Below are 21,375 nucleotides of genomic sequence, written 5' to 3' on the forward strand. Positions count from 1 at the left end.
AAACTTTTTTAGTTGTTGCTATGGAGTAGGACTTGCTTTTGACTTCTTTTCTTGTAAGATACCTGAACACAGAATGTTTCTTAGTATGCAGACTTTGGCACAGATATTTAGGTCTCAATTGTGAACAATCTCAGTAATGTTCAGGAATTCCCACTCTTCTCCCCAAAACTTTTTACAATGTAAAGAAGTCCAAACATGTTGTGGATGTAGACAGTATTAGGACTGACAAGTTTTGGTTTTTCTCCATGAAATATTTACCTAATTTTTAATATTTAATGTTAGCATATGATATTGAAAGCAAGACCTACCTGTTTTAACAAAGTAAGTAAATGTTCTTTTTGTTTTGTTTTTTTTTTTGTTGGCTGCATCAGTTTTGTGTTGAAATTGTGGCATTATAACTGTGAGCATGTCATGAGTGTCTTGGAAGGGTTTTTAGTTGCTTTCTTATATGCTTTCATACAGGTTAACAGAAGTGCTGTCTTGGAGGACAGTCACTGCTCCTTGTAGTGGGATACTTCATGGAGTAACCATGGAGATACTCCAGTAACGTGGCAACTACATGGGGCAGGTCAGAAATTATGTACGAGGTAATCCCAAACTATTAACCTGCCTGTTGTCATCTTAATTTCCTGAATGCAAATATCTGGAGCCTTTACTTTAGGGCAACACTTCTTCTTTACTTCTCAAAATATATTGACAAATCTATATTACATTAGCACTCAAAGTTATCTTCAAAAGAAGCAAGGATGCTCTTTTGCTTCAGGGACATGCTATTATGGGTTGTGAGATTCATTTGAAATGCTAAAATTCAGTTCTGTTAAATGCTGCTTATGAACTGACAAAGACTGAGTTTGGTTTCTTCTGCTGCTAAAGAAAAACAAAGCCAAGGTGACAGGTCGTTAATCATGAGATGTCAATGCAAGTGCTTTTTTCAGACCATGTTGTCACTGCTCCTTTAGAAATGGGGTGTAAAGCCTACAATTAGCATGTCTTCATTAGATTTTGACCTTGAAATCTGAAAGGTATTTTGTTCTTACTGGTAGTGTACATCACACCTTAATGAAAATGAATCATCTGAGTGGAAGTTACTTTTACTTAAAAACTTCCCCAGCCAAAGAGTTCAGCATTGCAACTATAGTTTCAAATAATACTCCTTTGGTGTCAAGATGAACATAATTGAGTTGATAAAGCGTTTTTTCCCCCCAGAATTCAACTAGTTATTAGGGTTGGTGGCTCCATAATTGGTAGCTAAAACCTACCTTTAAAATAGTTAGTTTTATTGAGTTGATTTTTTTTCTGCTAACATTTACATCATCTGTTTTGCTAACATATGATAATGTGGTGGCGCAAAACCAAGCAAGGCTGCCAGCCTAGCCTGGCTGTACTGTTAACTCTAATAGGAGCTACCTAAGGCCCTAAGATGACTCTGGGGAGATTCCCATTATTAGAAAAAAAAAAAAAAATCACTCTTAAGGCAATCAGGTGTTTGAATAGGCTGCCAAGGCAGGTTGTGGAGCTACCATCTCTGGAAGTGTTCAAGAAGGGTCTGGATTTGGCACTTAGTGTTATAGTTTAGTGGTTTAGGGATCTTAGTGGCAGTGCTGGGTGCACAATTGGACTGGATAATCTTAAAGGCCTTTCTTTTCCAGCCTTGATGATTCTGATTCTACTCCATGTGCGTGACCCCGGTTTGCATGGGAGGGCGGCAGAGCAGCGCTCTGAGGCGGGCGGGAATGACAGGGTTGTTTTCCCACGCCAGGAGGGCTGGGTTTGGCTGCCGGCGCTGGCGCCGGGCCCGGCGGGGCCAAGGGCACGGGCCGGGCCCCTCAGCACAGCCCGCGGCTCCGCGCTCCCCGCGCCGGCCGCTCAACGCCGCCTCCGGATCCGCCTTCTCGCGGCACCGTGCGGCTGCTGCCCGGCCAGGGGCGAGGTGGGCACCGGGCGGGCGCCTCCATGGCTCCCTGCGGAGGCTGGGCGTTCACACGCGTTTCATTTTCAACCGCGGCGCCGCTCGGCTCCCGCAGCCTGCGGAGCTGCCCGGCGCTGCGGCTGAAGCTGCTCTGCCGGGCGGGGGTACCGGGGGCCGGCACCGCGTGGGCGCTGCGGGCGGGGGCGCGGGCGGCGGGCGTGTGTGGGCTCCGCCCGCCCTTCCGCCGCGGCGCCCCGCCCCGTCCGCCGCCTCTGCCCGCGGAAGTGAGCGGAGCGGGGATGCGGCCGCGCCGCCCCGGCACTCCGAGGTGAGAGGCGCGGCCGGGCGCCGGGGCCGGGGCGGCGACCGAGCCGGAGCCGCCGCTTGCGCCTCCGTGCGCTGCCCCAGCCGCCTCCCCCGCGCTGCCCCGCGGCCTGCGCTACGGTGCGGGCGGGGCCGGGCGGCCGAGGGGGCTGCGGGCGGGGGTCGCTTCGTGCAGGCAGCGCTTCCCTTCGCCGCTCCGCTGTCTCCCGCCTGGCGCCGAGGATGCGGGGTGCGGGCAGAGCGGGGAAGGGGGGTTACTTGGGGTGAGGGTTTATTTTTAGGAGCGAACGCCCCTCCCCGGGCGGGACGAGGCTGTTGGAGGCGCTGGTGGCGAGGGGGAAGCGGCGGCGCTGCTCCTCCGTGTTGCTGGAGCTGCTGGGCAGCTAATCCTAATCCTCATCCTCGGTGGTCTCTGACAGCTCTGCGGGCTCCCTGGGTGTGCGTGTGCTGCTCTGCGCTGGGAAGCCTATAGGCATTTTATTTTGTTTTTTGTGTTTTTTTTTTTTTTTAATTATTTTTTCCTCTTTTAGCGTTGGTTTCTCTTGCAGATGTTGCTGCAGGTGGGGGCAAAGGGAGCACGGTGATTGCCTGGGATCTTGGGGCATTTCTCTCTTCACCTTTCCGCTCCCGCTCCAGCGCTGCTGTTGCTAAAGACTTTTGTAACTATCGACTCAAGTACAATTTCGATGGAAAATGAAGGTAAAGGTCTCATCAGAGTCACTGACTTCATTGGAGCTAAGAGGATTTTTGCATGCAATTTGGTGACAACTCCTACTGGTGCGTGTGTATGTTTTACCGTTCCAGGGGTTCGCAGGGTTGCTCTCGTGTGCTAATCTTGTGGTAGGGATTTTGATCTGCATTTCGAGGTTTTAAGATTTGTAGCATCATCGTTTTTCGTTATTTGTGTTGCTGCTTGTTGAACTGTCAGAGAGATTTTATTCTCTCTTCATATACAAAGTATCTATTGTGCGTTTTAGTGCTCCATGTGTTTGGAATAGAAATATTTTATTTAGACAGAAGCTTTTTAGCATTAGTTGCTTGGTATTTGCTTAGATTATATGGTTCTCTTAAATTTTTCTTTCAGGGACAGATTGAGAAGCATTAGTTGCATTTTTCTTTGAAATATTTTTGTATTTATACGTTCTTGAAAATTACTCAAATTTCCTCTCTTGGACAGTATTTAATTAAAAAGTGATACTGAAGTTTTGAGTACTGAAAAAAGTTGCTCTATTTTGCTTTCCCCTTCTTGTCTAGTTTGGAAATTACTTAACCTGGGGAGTTATTTCAGTTTTTTCCTGTTGGTCTTCAGTTTATGCTCTGGGAACCTTGAAAGCCCCTTTGCATTGTGACAGTGACTATGAACTTTATTGATTTGGTTTTTTAAAATTTTGTATGTTTCTCTTTCTGTTTGATTCTGTGTGTTGAAAATCTCTAAAATTTATTTTTGTTACTATGTGTATAAGGGAAGAACCATTGATATCCCCCCCCTTATGTCATCGCTATTCTCTGAAAATGGGTGGGGATTTAGGTGGCTGCTGGATTTGCTCTGCTACAGGTTGTTACATGACATGTTAGATGTCCCTTTTTCTCCCACCCCTCTCTGAAAAGAGGAGGGTTTTTTTAATTGTTTGACTTGAATGAAGAGCTGAATTGAGATTGAGGGGTAGACCTAAGTTATTTTTTATTATTGGATATTTTTCTGTTTTGAATTATGATTGTCATGGATGACTGGAAAGTTGTGGTAGTTGTGAAATCCAACCCATGTTGAAAACTGTGTATGTAGGTTGCTATCATCTGACATTTCAGAACTTTCCTCTAACTTTAAAATCATGTTAGAATATTTTAAATTCTACTGATCATGGCCTCCAGCTGGATATTTGTAAAGAAGAGTGTGGACCTTGTTAGGTAGCAGGAATTTTGAAGTGCACAGAGCACCTCTAGAAGATTGGTCTTTGTTTTTAGAGGCTGGATAGCTGACAGAAGTGGGGTCAGTGCTTTTGCATTGCAGTCACTGTTGCAAGTAAAAGGGTTTTGAATGGGCAACGCCCAGGAGGGGGGGGAAGGCAAGCAGAGATAATACCACTGAATGGAATCACACTTAAGGGAAAAAAGTATCTGTGTCCCAAAACCCAAATGGCAGAAAGACTTTTAATACCTTACAGTTCTGTTGCCAAATAAATAGTGTGTCATAGATGGAGTGCACAGTCGAGTTGTGTGTGATAGTGTGGCTCTGTGTTCTGTTCTTCCAAATGCACAAAGATGACGTTCCTTATGGAATAAATGAACTATACATAAAAATTAGTATTATTTCTGTGATAGAAATAATATTAAAAAAGGCTTTGGCTAGGAGAAAATACTTTAAAGTATGATCAGATCTATATTTCAAAGGTAGAAATGAAGGCTGTGGTTTATTGAGGGTTTTCAAAATGGGGTAGGAGAAAATGATGTATGATAAAAAGACTGAAGTGCTTCTTTGAATGCATGAATTACTTCTTCTCCACTATTTCTGCTCCCATATCCCTTCATCTCATGATTAATTGAGTCTCCAGATGGGCATGGATATTTACAACTGTGTACTATCTGTTTTGGTGTTCCTGGTATTTCTGAGCCCTTCTTTTTCTATCACTGTGACATTTTGAGGCAGCTGGACACCAACAGCTTTCATATTGGAACTTCCCAGCACTCTTGATGTTCTTTAATGTATTTTTTCCTGGCTGCAGCTGAAAAACCTTTGTAATCTTGTATAACAAAGATTGCATTTAGAATATTTTTAAGTTTTTTTTTCCCTCAAGTATGTGTTTGGAAAGTCTCATAAGTGAATTTTGTGGCTTCTTTCTGTAAGAGGAGCTTTTACTTAAACTGTAGGCAGTTAAGGAAATCTTGCATAGACAAGACATAATTTTGTAAATTTTGGATCTCTCCATTGATACCTCTAGGCCATTTGAAGTAATTTTTTGTAATGTAGTCTTAATTTTTTTTCTTCCTCTTATCAACGTCTTTTAGATTGTGATTTAGGCTGTTTGTTTGAATCAGGATTACCTTGTAGAAGTCTGCCTTTTAGCAGAAAAATAAAGAACAGGTTTCATAGACTTTGAGCTTCTTTAAGGTCAGACCATGACCACAAATACAAAATGTTAAATAGGAGTCCTGTTTTGTTTTCAAGGCCTTTAGGTAGGATTTATTTCTATATCATTAAGACCTGAATGGAAGAGGTCAAAGTAACATTTTTCTACAAAAAAGATTTTCCCAAAATCATATGGAAGGTGTGTGCAAAAAATCAGACCAGAGTTTCATGGGTGGTGGATTTTTGTTTTGGTGGCTTTTTTTAAATGACAAAAATGGGTTTAGTTGCTAAGCTATCAGATTGAAGATCATTGAATAGATTTTGGGTTTTGGGGGCAGGGAGTTTTAGCACCCTGGACTGGCTCATCATGGATTAGGCAGCTGTAAGTCCTAACGAAGGGGTGGAGCATGTGTACATGCCATAGACAACAGAGGGGGGAAGGATGCCTGCAGCAGCAGAGGCTTGAAAACAACTTAAATGGTTCCAGAGTGGCATCATCAGTTGTTCATTAAGTAATATCCAAAATAATCAGATTGAAATTTGCAATGTTGGAGGTTCTCAAATGGACTTGGTGTTACTGCTGCAGTTCAAGTTCCTTTTGGGATGCAGATGAATTCTAAACAAATTAGTAGGTGAAACAAGAAATTTTATATAAATTGATTACAATTTTTTACTATTTACAGCTTGTAGAAAGCTAGAAACTAATACTTTATCCTTATGTTGGCACAAGTTACATCTTTTGAACTTGGAGGTTAAGGTGAGAGATGAGAATTTTTCTCTTTTTTTTAAAAAAAAAAGGTGTGAGTTTTCACTCAAGACCAATTCTATTCCTATATTTAAACAGTACTTCAATAACTTAAATAACTGTTAAGTTATTATAGCTTAGAATTAATATGCATTAGAAACATGTATTTCCTTTTTAAATGAACAGTCAGAATAACTTTTTCATCTGTTTGGTTGATGGAGCATTTGATAGTTTTAGCCTTTTCTTTCCCCTTTTTTCCCCATGCAGAGAACTTGAAAATGTTAATGTATAATAACCTAGAAGTGATTTAACATGGTGCCACTTTGAGTTCAGATGTTGCAGAATGTATGTTTAATTATTTTGCTCCCTTTGTAACTTCTTTACTTGGAGAGTCTATGGTATATATAATCTCATGATGAGGCAGGAGGAGCATTGCTGTAAGGAAAATGCAAACAAAATTCAACAAAAGAGAAACATTTTTTCTTGGTTTTTTTTTGGTGAAGAGTGACACACATGCAGTGATTTTGAGCGTCTTGGGGTGCTTTTCTGTAGGACTGAATAAAAGGGTCTCCTTTATAGCTGAAAAAAGATCCTGCTTCTGAGCTGTGTTCCTGCACTAGCGTTGTGTTGTGTTGTCTCTCATGGTTGTTTTGTCTGGCTTGCAGACTTGGCAGAAGGTTAGCCCAGCCCTTCCTTCCCCTTGCCCTTGTTGGGCAGCTTTCTTGAGTTGGAAAATTGAATGTGTTCATGAAGTGTTCAGGTAATGTGGAAAATGGTGAGGGACAGAGGACTGAGACCTGTTAGCCTGACTCAGTTCCTGACATAATCACGGCTTCCATTCAGTATCAATTCACCCACATACCATGGTGGACTTTTGCAAGAGTGGCATAAGTTAATAAATAGATTTTTAATTGTGAGATCTGCTTTTGATCTAGGGAAAGAGTTCAAATGATACCTAATTGACATTGGGTGATAAAATTGACATTTGCAGTGTGGTTTGTAGAAGCCAGAAGGCATGATAAAGTTACAATGCAGAGAAGAGAGGGAAAATAAAATGCAGTAATCAAGGTATAAATTAGGGACAAGCATCTGTTTCTAGTTATTTGTTTTGTAAACATTCTGCTCCAAACAATTAGAAAGGATAAAATGGATAATGGACTAACAGATGCTATCAACAGAATCTTTTACAGAGGCTTCTAAAATATTTTTAAATCAAAAATTTTCTGCATACATAATTCACAAAAAAAAAGGAAGAAGCATTGTGAATACAGTGTTGCTGCTTTCTTGATACTAACCATAAGAAAATTTATTACCATAAGTGGAGTAATTATGCATTGAATTATATTTGCCTTTAAATTGACACTGACAGTAGTTAGGTCCTGAGAACTGTGGTAAACAGTAAGTTCAGTATTTTTTTACTTAGAAATTTATTTTATTGCACTATGAAGAGAGTGTATAGCTGTCAAAGATATAATCAGATATGGGGTCTTGCAGCTTCATTATTTTAAACAAATACTGAGAGAATATTTGTATTGCTGTTTTTGCTCAATACCAGTACATGGCAACTAAATTCTGCATGTCATGGATACATTAGCAGCACATCACAGGGTGGTAAAGCTCTTCATTTTAGTGTTTGCCATTCAAGTGCCATCCTTGATACAGAGAAGCTCAGCACTTCAGAGTGTTATGAGATACAAGCAGGCTTTTGGAGAGCAGCCATATGATCTTATTTCTAAGCTTAAATGTTCTCTTCTGGAAAGTTAGTGACTCTCTGGCAAGATAATTGACTGGTACTTACACCCAAAGTTTTTTGGCCTTGAACTTGTAAAGGCCTTCCAGCGAATCAGGATTTAACCTGAAGCAGGAGCTATTTAGAGTCAAATGAGGTATGGCCAGCAGGGCTCTCTTCCTTGGTGGCTGAGTTTCTGAACTGATGAGCTTTGCTTTCATCGAGGCACTAGCATTGATTTGCTAATTTTAGTGTGTGCTTAGGATTGTTTATCTTTTTGTTCTTCTGATTAGTAGGTAATGACAAATGTAAGAAATGCCCAAGGGGACTTTTCCAGTGTTCAAGGAGTTTTTTTGAACAGGAAGATTGAAAACTGAATATTTTGGCCAACCAACTATAGATAGGTCTGATGCGTTTGTCAGTGCCTTTGTGGTAAAGCTGATGCCATCTCCAGGCTTTCAGCAATGAGGCTTTAAACCCATTGTAGTACATCCTCCAGAGTATGCATAAATGCTCTAAATGGTAAATCTTTTGTAGAAATGAAAATAGAAAATGAGTTTGGCATTCTGAAGTTTCCCTGTATTGTACATTAAATAAGCTAAAGGAAGATAAGGTGATGTTGGAGGTTTAGATGGATTTCTTTTGCCGTCACTCTGACAGTCAACAGCACTGCAGTCAGGTTAAGGTATGATTATTTTTGTGAAATGTTTTCTCTAGCTAGAGAGTGGGCAGGTGCCACTCACAAGGTTTGCAAGATAACCACACAGTGTATGCCATGATTACAGCAAACTGCCCATCTTTACTCTTTGCTGGTAGCCTCAGTTGAACTAGATGTCCTACTTAGTTTGTTAAATTAAAGGAGACATTGGGAAACATGCTGGAAGAGTAAAATGTATTCCAGGTGTGGAGACATGTTTCTCAGAGAGTGTTCTTGGAGAGTATTCTTAGGACTTGAAAATAGTTCTTGAGGCTATTGTAGAGTTAATAAATTGCATGATAAGTGGATCATCTTAGTCTTTATTACACTGCCTGAAGTAGATGGGGTTGGGGAAAGGTCGCTTAAATATTTTATGACTTTTAAGGTAGGACAAATGTTGAGATTTAAAATGGTCAGTGCCAGTATTTGATTTCTGTTTCTTATTTGATCAGAAATGCCAAAGTTGTGTGTCAAAGAGTATGGTTCTGCATTATGGTTGTTTCTTGGCCATAGTGAAAGTCCTAAGCACTACTGAAGTGGTACTGGAATATGAGGCAGGGGTTTTTTCAGGGTTACAGAGCAGTTTACCAGGTATTTCTCATAATTTGGGTGTTTATATTTCTTTGGTTAATGGGTGGCATCTTGCCCTTTCTCTATAAAGTATTATGAAATGACACACAATAGCAAGGGTCTGAAAACTGTGACCTCCCAGGATAAAATTACTCTACAAGGAGAACTCATTAATGCAAATCAGTGTTTTTCTTCCCTTCTGGCTTTTTTAGAGTCAGAACTTTTCTGTGTGAACTTCCTTTGATGTGGGGACTCCTGGTAAATGTTTTAACTAAAATACTGTTGAATAGGAACAATTTTTTTTTTTTTGACTGTTAGAATACAGGACTGCTGCAGCTGTTTTCCCAGAAGTGAAAAATCATCGCACTTTTCCAGAGGAGTACATTCAGTAAAAGATAGTAGACAGTAACTTCAAAGCCTTCAAAAAGTATTTCTTTTTCTGAGCAAACAGTGCCTGGTAGAAAACAAGAGGCTCATTAGTTTGCAGACTTCAGTCTTTCGTGGGGTGGGAAGGGACAGCTCGTTGCAGTGACAAGCAAAACATTCTTTTTGCAAATTGGTCGTGGGTGGGTGTTTGTGTCAAATAAGTGTTGGCCCTTCTTGTTCTGAAAGCCTTATTTTCCACAGAGGTATGTGTCAGGGTTTAATGCTCTCTGACCAGGTTCTTTTAGATAACCCACATAAGGAGGGTGCAACATTGAATATTTGGGCAACAAAACTGGTGAAGGTCTGAAGCACAAGTCCTATGAGAAGCAGCTGAGGGAGCTGGGGTTTAGTCTGGAGCAAAGGAGGAGGAGGGGAGACCTTATTGCCCTCTAGAACTGTCCGAAAGGAGGGGGTAGCCAGGTGTGGGTTGGTCTCTTCTCTCAAGCAACTCATGACAGGACAAGAGGACATATCCTCAAGTCACGCCTAGAGGAGGTTTAGCTTGGACATTAGGAGGAATTTCTTCCCAGCAAGGGTGATTAGATACTGGAATGGACTATCCAGGGAGGTGGTGGAGTCACTGTCCCTGGAGGTGTCCCTGTTTAAGGAAAGACTGGATGTGGCACTCAGTGCCATGGTCTAGTCACTATGGTGCTATTTGGCCATAGGTTGGGCCCTGATCTCAGAGGTCTTTTCCAGCCTAATTGATTCTGTGATATCAAATGTGTGTGTTTGAAGATACTTGATGCTATGTGGGTTTTTTCGTTTAGCGGAAGCACACATGCATATGATGTTTACAGTATATTTTATAAGTATCGTTTGTAATTGGCAAAATGTAGGCATTTCAATACACAGTTCAATTGCAGTACCAATGTGATTCCCATTTCCTGTCTCTGTAATATATGCACCATTGTCATGCTGGGCATCCCTCATCACCAGAAAGGATCAGGTGGGGTTGAGACCCCATATGGTGCTCCTGAAATTTTTTGGTTCAGTGCATGTGGTCACTAAGCAATGTGAGCCTGACCAGCATGGGGGGGATGCAAACTCAGACATTAGCATTCTTTTGATGAAATTGGGGAGAAACATTCACACCACCAGTTGATCCACTCAGCTGACTGAGGTGTTTATCCAAAGCAAAGGCCACCCTCCTGTCCCACTGTGTAGAGGCCAAGTCAGCCTCTTTGCAACAGCAGTGGTTTGTCACACCCTGCGTTATTTCCTGAGCTTCGTGGGCGCTTCAGCCTCACTCATCTCCTACAAGCCTTCTGTTACAGGGCTCTGTGGTCAGTCACTGTACTTGAGTAGAGTTTGAGGCTCATTTGAGAAGTTGCTGGCCGATCACACTTGGTCTTCATGATTTAATCACACACAAGGTACAAACAGTCTGTAAAGATAAAGCCTTTCTCAAGATATCTTCCAATTTTATGCACAGAATTTAAGTATAAATAAATTAGTTCAAAAGCCAAGAATAAGACAGTAAAAATCAGAGTTTACTTAAGGTAAATATGTAGCTTGACTGCATTTATTGTTTGTGAACTTGATTGCACTGGGTTTTATTTATTTTATTAAATCTCTGTGTGCCACACTCAGCTGCTTCTGCCTGCTTCTTCTGCTAGCAGTAGTGGTTAATTTCTCTGGAGATTTAATTCCTGTTAAAATCTAGTGGAATCTCACAGATAAAATCAAGTCATTGTCACAACCATGTTGAGTATTGCTGGTTTCAAAATGGTCTGAGGGCTCTTTGTGTGCTCCTGTCTGCCTTATCTCCACTCGTGGAATCCTGCTATTGCTTCAGGGGTTTGCTTCTGGCTGTACAGTTGGTCTAGGATTTACTGTAACTATTAAGTGTGCCTAATGCCTTTTTTTGTGTGTGTGTGCTTTGCTTTTTGTGTCTTGTCATCACTTGGCCATGGTTCTGTGGCTGGGACTTGTATTGAGGTTCCAGAAGCACTTTGCCTTCTAAACAAGACGGGGAGGGAAAGATGGCATAAACATCTAGTGAGATAGATATTTTTAAGGGCATTGTTAGCTAGTGACTCTGTGGAATCACTGTTGTAATGCTGAGCAATGATCTATTGAAATAGAGAGCTTGATAGCTTAAGAGAGATAAGATAGTTCTGCTTTAAAGAAGACAGTTAAAAATGTGCATCTCCAACACCTCTAGCCACAATGTCCTAATCAGCAGGAGAGGATTTTGCAGTGATTCTTCACATCTGATGGAAATGACAGAAAAAAATGATTACTTCCATTCTGGGTAGTCTTTTCCTTAAAGATGCATTTTGCAGCCAAGAGTCTTTGCCTAGTGGGAACTGTGTCCAAAGTCTGTGTGCATCCACAGGGAGAGTCAGGTCTTTGTGCCATTGACATCTAGTTATCTCTAGTTCTGTGTGTTTTCAGGATTCCAGACAGTACAGAAGAATACTTGATATTTAAGTATCTTACTGTATGCATGGGTGTCTGTGTTGCCTCTGTGCACCTATTATCCAGGCTCTGGATTGTGCAGACTTGGAGAAGAACATGCTTTGTAGGATCTGAGCTTTTTAAACCTTTCAGTATATATCACACATAGCTTGATCATATAGAAAGTTCAGGAAATGGGAAGCTTGTATGTTTCAGTCTGGTGTTCAGTGAAATACCTTTTATTATGTTGAACACTACTGTTTTTTTTCAGTGTGGGGAAGATAGATTAAAAAATGAAACCTAATTTTTATGGTGGGTGAGGAAGTCCTTATTCTTTTGGGATCCCAGTAAAGAAAGGCACGAAAAGCAGATCACTTCTAATAACTGAGGAAAGGCAATAACAAGGTATAAAATCGTATACCCTTTCTAATGCTGTGAATCCTGACATGATACAGCTTTGGAAGGACCTCTGGTCAGGGCATGGCACATTGTAGATGTTGTTTACTCATTGTTCATTAGTACTGTTACGGGGTTTTACAGTGCAGAGTCATCCATCACTAATGGTAGTCAGGTCTGGAATCAGAGCTTTGAAGCATCCCATGGACAAAGTGCTCTAATATCCTTACCTCATCAATGAAACTGCAGTTCCTGAGCTGAGCAAGGTGCATGTAATATTTCAAGTGGGAAAGACAGCTCACTGTACACATACTTAAAATGAAATGCACATTGATTAGTTACACATTGATTAGGTGGACATTCATTAATTGTGCTATTGATTGGACACAGCATGACTCAGTAATGATCACACGGGATCTGTGATAATCACGTACCTGAATGTGGGTCACTGACTGCTCACACAGTAATAATCTTACAGGCAGATCATTACAAATGAGTTGAAAGGTCTTTGCAGTACTTGCATGGCTTGAAAGGGGTTCAGTTTTACAGGGATTGATGGGACAGATTCAGACAGATTTAGTGAGCTGTTCAGATGGACCTGAAGATTCAGAAGGAATCTCAAAGAATTAGAATTTCTTTCAGTACCTCAACTTAAATTTCTTTTTTGTGAACATCTGGGATTTTTTTTTCATTTTTGCTGTTCTCTATAGATTTGTTTCTCTACTACTTTTGAGTTTCATACTTGTAGGTCAGTTGAGTAGCTTTATATAACGTTTGGAGGGCTTTATATTAGCTAATTAGCCAAAGTGTTCTGGTCACCAGTTTGTCTAAAAATAGATTTTGCTATGAGGGTGTTCTAGATTTTTAGACCGCTCTTGGTGTGAATATGGGTCCTTCCATTTTCACTTCCTGAGCAAGAAGAGCTAAAATTGCCCTTAAAAATAATTGTGCAAATATACTGATGTCAGTGAGCCCTGCTGATGGATAATGGACTCATCCTGCTAAGCTGAGAAAAGCAATGCCAGAGGTAAGCTGTTGGTACTTCATATTGGTCATGGTAGAAGGAAGTTAGGTAGGCTCTTGTCGCCTATAAGAAAGAAGAAACAGTAACACATTGCTGTTAACTAGTTGACAAGATTTTTCTTCAGAGAAAAGAGAAGGGAACTCTGAATTTCTGGTAGTTTAAGCCTTCCAGACAAATTTGTATTTATTTTGTATTTATTTTGATAAACATCCTTTGGTCACAGTTCCATGGTCGTATGATTGATGCATATTTCTTGGCCTAGAAATGATGCTGTGTACCTTGGAAGTGGTCCAAGAAAAGCCCTTCCTGAGGCAGTGGTGTATTTTTGTTAGTTAGCATCCTGCTGCTTTGTTCCTTGGTGGAATCAGCTGCAAGTGGGGAATGGAAAGCTGTAGACATAGAAGCCTCAATGGTGATGTATGTGCTGCCTGTATCCAATACCTGACATTGGCCAGTATCATTTCTTAGTCCATATTTTCTTTATCCATAAAAAAACTTGGCCTGCAATGAAATACTGAACTATTTTAAGGTATGAACCGATGAATGATGGAAAATTGATTGCAGCATAGAATGGAAAGAAATTCTGCTATATGTGGGTTGTCTCCAACCCAGAGCACTGTGGTTCTGGGAATAGCTTCTGTTGGGTACCTTAAAGGGTGTTGTGGAGGCCCAGATCTCTGGTGGGCAGCAGTGCAAAGGGATGTAGAGAGCACTTGCCAACATCATAGAATAAATAATTTTTCTAGTTTTGTGGAAGTAAAAGATGCATAGTAAAAGCAAAATCATTTGCTTGAATATAGTTACTGCAGTCCAGCAGATAGCAAGCACAGCTGTTTTTCAGACCTAAATATGTTGGTGTAACATACTTTATATTTTGTGAGGAGAATAGTGATTGATTTCTCATTGACTAAGCAATTGAAATTTAATTTGTGGCAGGGTTAGACATTTGAAGCTGTTCTTTTCTGAACTGCAAGTGTAGTTTAATCTATAAAGATTGTAGAGGGTTTTTAGAAATTGGATGAGGATCCACGCAGAATTATTGTACCATATGTAATTCTACTCTGGTGAAAGAAGCTGGTTATAAAAAGACTTTCTGAGCCTTTCTCTTTCTGATTCTATATCAGATTTTCTCTGTAGATTTTTTCCACCACATAGAGTACAGCGTTCTTTGTAAAAGTGGAAGATAATGTGATTGAAATACATTCAATATGACTGGCTTTTTTGAGTCTGTCACAAAAAGGTTGTCAAAATAAGCTTTGTTTTTGCACTGTAGTTCTGTGCTAATAAAGATTTATTTTGAAAATAAACCTGGTCACTTAGAGAACCTTAACATTTCTGTTTAAGAATATTTAAATTCTTAAAATAATCTTTAAAAACATTATTAGACTACCTGAAGCCCTAATTGATAATATTAGGGAAATGACCTGTTATATGTCCTCTTTTGGAGTTGTTGTTTGTGTTTAGCACTGATGTCAGTTGTTACAGGGAAAAAGATTTTTCTTAGCACTAAAATTTGTAATGGCTGTCAGTTCATTTCTGCCTGCCCGTACTGGGAAGGCATGGTTGCATTTTTGTTGAGAATGTGGAATCACTTTGGTCAAAGTCACATGTTTGTGGGCTTGTTTTGGAGCACCACTTAGGCTTAAGAGTTTTCTGCCCAAAACTGGTATTGGGTAGCTACTAGGAAAATGAGCTACAATAGTAGAGTACGTGGCCAACAGTGTGCAATATAAAAAATGAAGATTCCAGCATTTTATGTCCCAGAAAAGGTATGGCAATCTCTTAATGTGTTGTCACCTTTAGGTACTCAGGTCTTAAGTCTCAGCACCCATAGAGGAGTTATATACAATGCAGTAATTATTTTCTAAAGCATAAACCTGCCACTTGAAATTCTGTGCAAGTACAATGTGAAAGCCATTTCTGTGGTCTGCATGTTTGCATGTTAGGTCTCTTCCAGTTAATGGTGGGGGGTTGTCTGTACAGCATGAAGTATTAATTGTGGCTGCAGTGAGACAGTCAGCAGGAAGAGTATCACTCCAGCTTCTCATGTAAACAAAAATCAGAAACTCTGAAGTTTCATTAAATATCAAAGCAGTGCTGACCTATGCAATCAGTGTTGCTATTGCGTTCTTCTGCAGTTCACAAAATTTTAGCTTCCTAAAATTACAGAAAACATTGCTTTTTATGGCATTGATTTGAAGCTTTTGTACTGTAGTCAAGTTTTATGGTTTCACTTGCATCTGTACTCTTGTTTGAGGTTTTCTTACTGGTGTTTCTCCTTTTTTATGTACAAGAAAATGTAAGTAGGCCTGCTTAGAGCACCTTCATTAATGACTAGAAAGTAGGAGCAGGAAGTGACATTTATCTGGGCTGACTTTCTGACTAGATATTGATGATAATGAGCTAAAGGATTATTAAGTTATTTTGCTGTTAGGATCTTTGCCATCAGTGAACATATGAGAGAAATTATTGTTCTCACTTGCATGTCCTGTGTTTTATTATTGCAGGTGGTAACTGCATGAAAATAAGATGAATTGTAGATTTTTTTAAAGTGCAATGTTTATAAAAAACTGCCTTTGAATGGTTTAAATACTTAATTGCTCTGGCATGTGTTGTTTAAAATAAAACATTAGCACTCTCCTTCCCTTCAGACTTTGGTTTTGTTTCTAGGTTGCACGTCTTCAAAAAATCCCTGATGGTGACAATGAGACAATGATTCCTGTACTGTCTTCAAAAAAAGCAAGTGAATTGCCAGTTGATGAAGTAGCAAGTATTCTGCAAGTAAGTAAATTTTTCATATCAAAAGAATGTACTGATGCTAGCAAGCAATAAGTGTGATATTTCTTAAGGACAGATCTTGCAATTGAATGTTGATGCATTATCATGCAGTTTCATGTTAGCTATTACCTGCTTCTAAAAGCAAGTTGATTTTTAACTTGTTACTAGGAATGCTTTAATCTCTTAATATTAAAAAAAAAATTGGACATGTGCAGGGGGAGTGAGATTGAATTTGAAAATGTTTGGATTTGTCTGCTTTGAACATTGCAATTTGTTAATAAAAATCCTAGAGTCAATTTTGCTATAAAATTCTGTCCTGGGTTTTTCTTTTTGTATTGCTTCCATTTCCCTAAGGAATCTTTAATGTTCTTAATTTATTTTGGTAGCCTCCATCTTAAGTGGAGAAACAGGACTGAGAAAGCTACCCATCGACAGATTTATGAACCATTCAGCCTGGATTAATTTTCATGATAGATGGTCTATTTTCATTTTCTGTATGCTTGACTGCTTGAGGAGTACACCATGATAAATATTGGTCACTGACAACTCAAGATTTTGAAGCTATTGCAGTCATTTGGCTGAGTCACTGAACTCCTGCCATCACCCTCAAGACCCTGAAGGATGTCCACAGTTTGGTTTGTTGTAGAGTTTTTTGCAGGAAAGACCAGCAGTCATTTACAGATGTGAAGCAACATTTGCTTCCGTAGTTCTTCTGTGAATTTTTGATTGAATTCCTTAAATACTGCCAGAGTTTAAAATAATTGTTACTTTAGTACAAACAGTAGTTCCAAGCTTGCCTTTCTGATGTTGCCCAGATTCGTATAATCGAAGGCTGTGTATTTGGGTGTGAGAATTTACCCCAGCTTCTCAGTGTAATTGGTGTTTCAATCTTTGCATATTTTAATAGGCTAATCTTCAGAATGGCTTAAAAAACTGTGAAGTTTGTCATAGACGGGCATTCCATGGATGGAATGAATTTGATATTAGTGAAGATGAGCCACTGTGGAAAAAATATATATCCCAGGTGAAGATTTTTGTCCTTTTTGCTTTTTGGTTTTAATACTTTTCAGTAGTTTTGCTCTTTATTTTGTTTTGCTTAGCTCTTGTATACATGAACATATTTTGATAAAAGTGGGGAAAAATCTAGTTGAGTGGGAACCTACAGCTTTTAAAATTTATATCTAATTTACCTATAGAAAAAGCTTTTACTTAGGTGTGTATCTATAAACATCATAGTGTTTTGATTGTGATTTGTTCTTAAATGTATGTTCATAGGTATCCAAAGGGTGCCATTCATAACTAGCCTGAGGGCTAGAAAAGCAGAATAAACTTCCCTATAGTCAAACTTGGTCCTGAGTTGTACTAAGATCAGAGAACAATGCATATGACCGTTGGTAAATATTTAAATGGAATGTGAAATATGAAGAACCTGATAGGAAATTTCAAAAAGCAAAACCGCTGCCTTTGATCTGAGGGTGGAGGTGGGACCAGCCTTGATTCTGGTGTTGAGCAGAACTGGCAAGAGTCAAGTGTGAATTTGTTTCTTGCCAGTGTGATATATCTCAAATACATATATGCATATCTGATGTGAAAGTGTCACTACTTTCTCCTGCCTACCCGTCCCGCCTCCCAGCTATACAAGATATTTGCACAGAGGATTCTTCTAATGCATTTGTAATGGTAAACCTTTTGGTCTGTGTTTGCTGCACCTTGGCTGTGCTGCAGCGCAACCCTGAAGTTGCACTCTGTGGTTGACTCTGTGCTCCTTGGGAGAGATTAAAAAGACATTCAGTGCTCTGATGATGGTAGTGGTGGGAACACATCCCATCCTGCTGTACTCTGGCGTTAATGCTTTATTTTCAAGTGTGTAGGGTCAATTACTCAGATACAACAGAGCACTTCTAAGGCATATTGCCCAGGACTATTTTAGATGGGATGTATTAAGATTCATGCTTGCTTTGAGTGTGCTTATCAGATCTGCTTTTGGAATGTTCTTCAACTGAATTGTAGGAATGTTCTTTTTTATACTGTTTCTCAAAAAAATCAGCACGTTAGCAACTAGCTGTCATAGAAGAAAGATCCTTTATTGTTTTAGCCTTAAAAAACTGTGGAAATCATATGATCTAAAAGGAAAACTTTTATCTTGTAAAAGAAGAAATCATGAATTGAAAGTTAAGAAATATATTGCTACCTTAACAGTGATCAGTTGCTGGAACAGGATCAGTCTTTTACCTCTAAGACATTTTGAATGTATTTCAGGCTTCTTTTTGTATGTTTGAATACAGTATAAACAGTTATAGGAGATTATTCTTTTTGCATTTAAAATGTGAATCAAGAAATGTAAGAAACATTTTCTTCCTGTTACATATTGAATACAGTCTATTCAAGGTCTTTGATATTTAAAAGAAAATGCCCCAAGTAAGCATCTGAACTGTAGAGTTAGCTTTTCTTTGCGCTGCTAGGTTATAAATATTTTAATAATGGAATAATATGTTTCAAAAATAGATCTGGTGTGCTCTGAGGGGGTAGGTAAAATGGCCTTTCTGTCAAGAGTGTGGCTGAATTACTATTCTGTTTCATTTCAGTTTAAAAATCCCCTTATTATGCTTCTCCTGGCATCTGCAGTCATCAGTGTTGTAATGCATCAGTTTGATGATGCTGTCAGTATTACTGTGGTAAGCAATTAAAATTCTGTCTTGGTTGGGAGTACTTGGGAATGTGTGACCACATGTGTGTTCAGCATCATGAGAGTGCCAGTGTGGGGTGGTATCACTTGATTGCAGTTACTGAGTTGGATTTGTGTGTTATCGTTCAATCCATTTAGTTTGTGACTGGATTTTGGTTTTTTTGTGTTCTTTGAGAGCAATACATATCAAAATACATCTATGAATAATTTTTGGCTGCTTCTTGCATCTTTTCTATTGGTAAAATGCCTGTCTTTAGGCATTTGTTCAGAGAAGCAATTTTTGGTGTATTCTATGTAATTTTAATCTAAAATTATGCTTTAATTTCAAATTGAAGCCAACAAAAACCTTCTGTGAATTTACTTGAAAGATGTAATCTTTTAAAACATGAAGTAAAACCTGAACTGTCTAGAAATCACAGAAGAAAGATAGAAGCTGAAATAATTTTTGTAGAAGGTTGCAGTTAAATAGGGTGCTAAACTAGTGAGCCAAATATAGTACTCATAACTGTTTGTCACTACAATTGGCACAGAGAAGAAAACTGTAATCCCTTTGACCTTTTAGGGGTCATAGGTGGTGACTGAAAATCATGATTTCTGTATGACTAGAGGCACGTCCTAGCTGGGGTTTTTTTCTGTTTTCTCTCGCCTCTGTACTTTCTGTGTTGACTTTACTTTTGTACATAACTCAGGGTAACTGGAGGTTTGCTCCTAGCCCCTCTAATTTTTTATAGAGAATAATTGCCTTTGAAAGACAAGCTGTGTGACCTCTTAAAGATGAAACTTGCAATTTTGAATTTGAGTGTAGTGTTAGTTTGGAATAGTTTGTTGTGTTCCTAAGTTGGATGTAGGTAAATTGTTGTATTATGAAATATATTTAATTATTGTGGCTGAAAGTTGACTTATTTCATGTTTTTTCCCCTTGGTTATTGCCTTTAATTCTATTTCTTAGCCCTTCTGAGCAAGGCAATGAGAAAAGACCAAGACAGTTAGTGTAAGAGAGGAGTAATTTCTGCATTCTTTGTTAGAGCCTGGGAAGAAATCTCTTAATTGCCTTGTGAACATTAGTAGAAATATCTTAAAATACAGCAAAAAAGTGTGATTGAGTTAAAAGTATCAGCTGTGTGTTTTGTCTTACTTCTAACATGTACCATTTAGTCTTGTTATTATCAATAATGCCCACTTTATCACCAAGTGAACATTTGTTTTATTTCATTTTCAGATGATAGTGCACTTTTTCTATGACTATGCATTGTGTTCAGAGCCTTGGCAACAAAACTCATTTGCTGCTAAAGATCAATGGCATATATTACTTTTGGTGGCATTGCTGTCTTGAGCTGCTTCTGCCATCCTTTTAGCTCTGCTGGTACAAATGTAAAACTTCTTGACCTGGACTGGGAACTGATGAAGATTAAAAGAAAAATAAATTCATTAAATACTTTCCATTTGGCTTCTTAATGCAAGCCATTACACACAGACACAAGCTGAGAGACTGATGTGAGGCTAGGAATGCAAAGCTTTTTCAGGTAGTGTGGTCTGTGGAGTATAATATAGCCTCCAAAAACCATGCAGCTGTGGTGGAAATATTCCATGGAAAGATGAAATATATATAGTTATTTCCTCATATTCAGTTGGTGAGGCTAATGTTACTATCACAAGTAAGGTGGTTTTATGTGGATTTATTCAAGAGTTCCAGAGAGTTTTTCACTTGCAAAATGGTAATATCTTGGTTATTTTTACTAGTTGCTGTGTGTACTTGAAAGGCTTAATTAATGGTTGTTGTGTTGCAGTTCTGGAAGGAATCAGTGTAACAACTCAGCTTGAGTAACAAATTCAGTTAATGTAGCAAAACTAAATATGAGAGTGTATTGAAGGAGAAGATGGGACTTGCTCTATAGTGAACTCTGATCTTTGTTGTTTCCTGAAATAGATTTATTTCATTTGCTCACTTTCACATCACATGCTTGGAAGCCCTGTAATGTTTATGTTGAATGTTGCAACCAGAATTGTATGTGATAGAGGGGACTATGAAGGCTGCTCTTGAGGCCTTAGTACTTATCTTGGATTTTTCCTAATAAGCAACATTTTTTAGCTTTTTTGTTTGGGATCTCTGACATCCTGTCTGTTTGGGTTGTGCCTGGTGTCCTGTTTCACTCTGTGGGTGCCTTGTGCAGTTTCTGAGGCTCATCCTCCTCTTGTTCTTGCTAGAATCTTTTATGGCTCCAGACTGGTTCTTCAGCTTGCTGCCTTTTATCTAGTCTTTGTGTTATCTTGGTATTTGAATGAAACCACATCTGTGATGCCCTATAGTAGTTAACACACCTTTGTTCTGGTCACAGAAAACACCAGTCAGTTTTTCTATTTGTGTCATGGGTCTCTTTCCATTGCTGTCTCTTACTCACTGTTTAGAAACAGGAAGCAGAGGCAGTTTTTCAAGTTTGCTATCTAGATATTAATCTTATTTTTAGTAAAATCAGGTTAATGCATTCTTGGACATCACTGAAGCATGTGCAAATAGATAATGGCATTGCTTTTATGACAGACCTGAGAGATACAGAGTGATTTTGAGCATGAGAAAATTAGTTTGTTTCCAAATCATCTTGTTAATATGTAGTAACAACTATGAC

General features: G+C 39.2%; 1 protein-coding gene across 5 annotated transcripts in view; it reads left to right on the forward strand.

The window, feature by feature from the left end:
* The window catches only part of ATP2C1 (ATPase secretory pathway Ca2+ transporting 1), a 61,678-nt gene that overhangs the window by 15,216 nt on the left and 25,087 nt on the right, over positions 1-21,375 (forward strand). The window contains exons 1-5 of one of the 5 annotated variants that reach the window (XM_066555930.1): positions 1,914-1,930; positions 2,782-2,932; positions 15,958-16,068; positions 16,973-17,089; positions 18,651-18,740. In XM_066555930.1, coding sequence (XP_066412027.1) covers positions 2,927-2,932; positions 15,958-16,068; positions 16,973-17,089; positions 18,651-18,740 — 324 coding nt within the window. In that variant the 5' untranslated portion in view covers positions 1,914-1,930; positions 2,782-2,926. Of the gene's footprint in view, positions 1-1,913; positions 1,931-2,178; positions 2,238-2,763; positions 2,933-15,957; positions 16,069-16,972; positions 17,090-18,650; positions 18,741-21,375 lie in introns of those variants that run through there. The other 4 variants (XM_066555908.1, XM_066555922.1, XM_066555915.1 and 1 more) reach the window with 4 other exon arrangements.

Source organism: Molothrus aeneus, chromosome 1 (genome assembly GCF_037042795.1).
Source record: "Molothrus aeneus isolate 106 chromosome 1, BPBGC_Maene_1.0, whole genome shotgun sequence".
NCBI lineage: Eukaryota > Metazoa > Chordata > Aves > Passeriformes > Icteridae > Molothrus > Molothrus aeneus.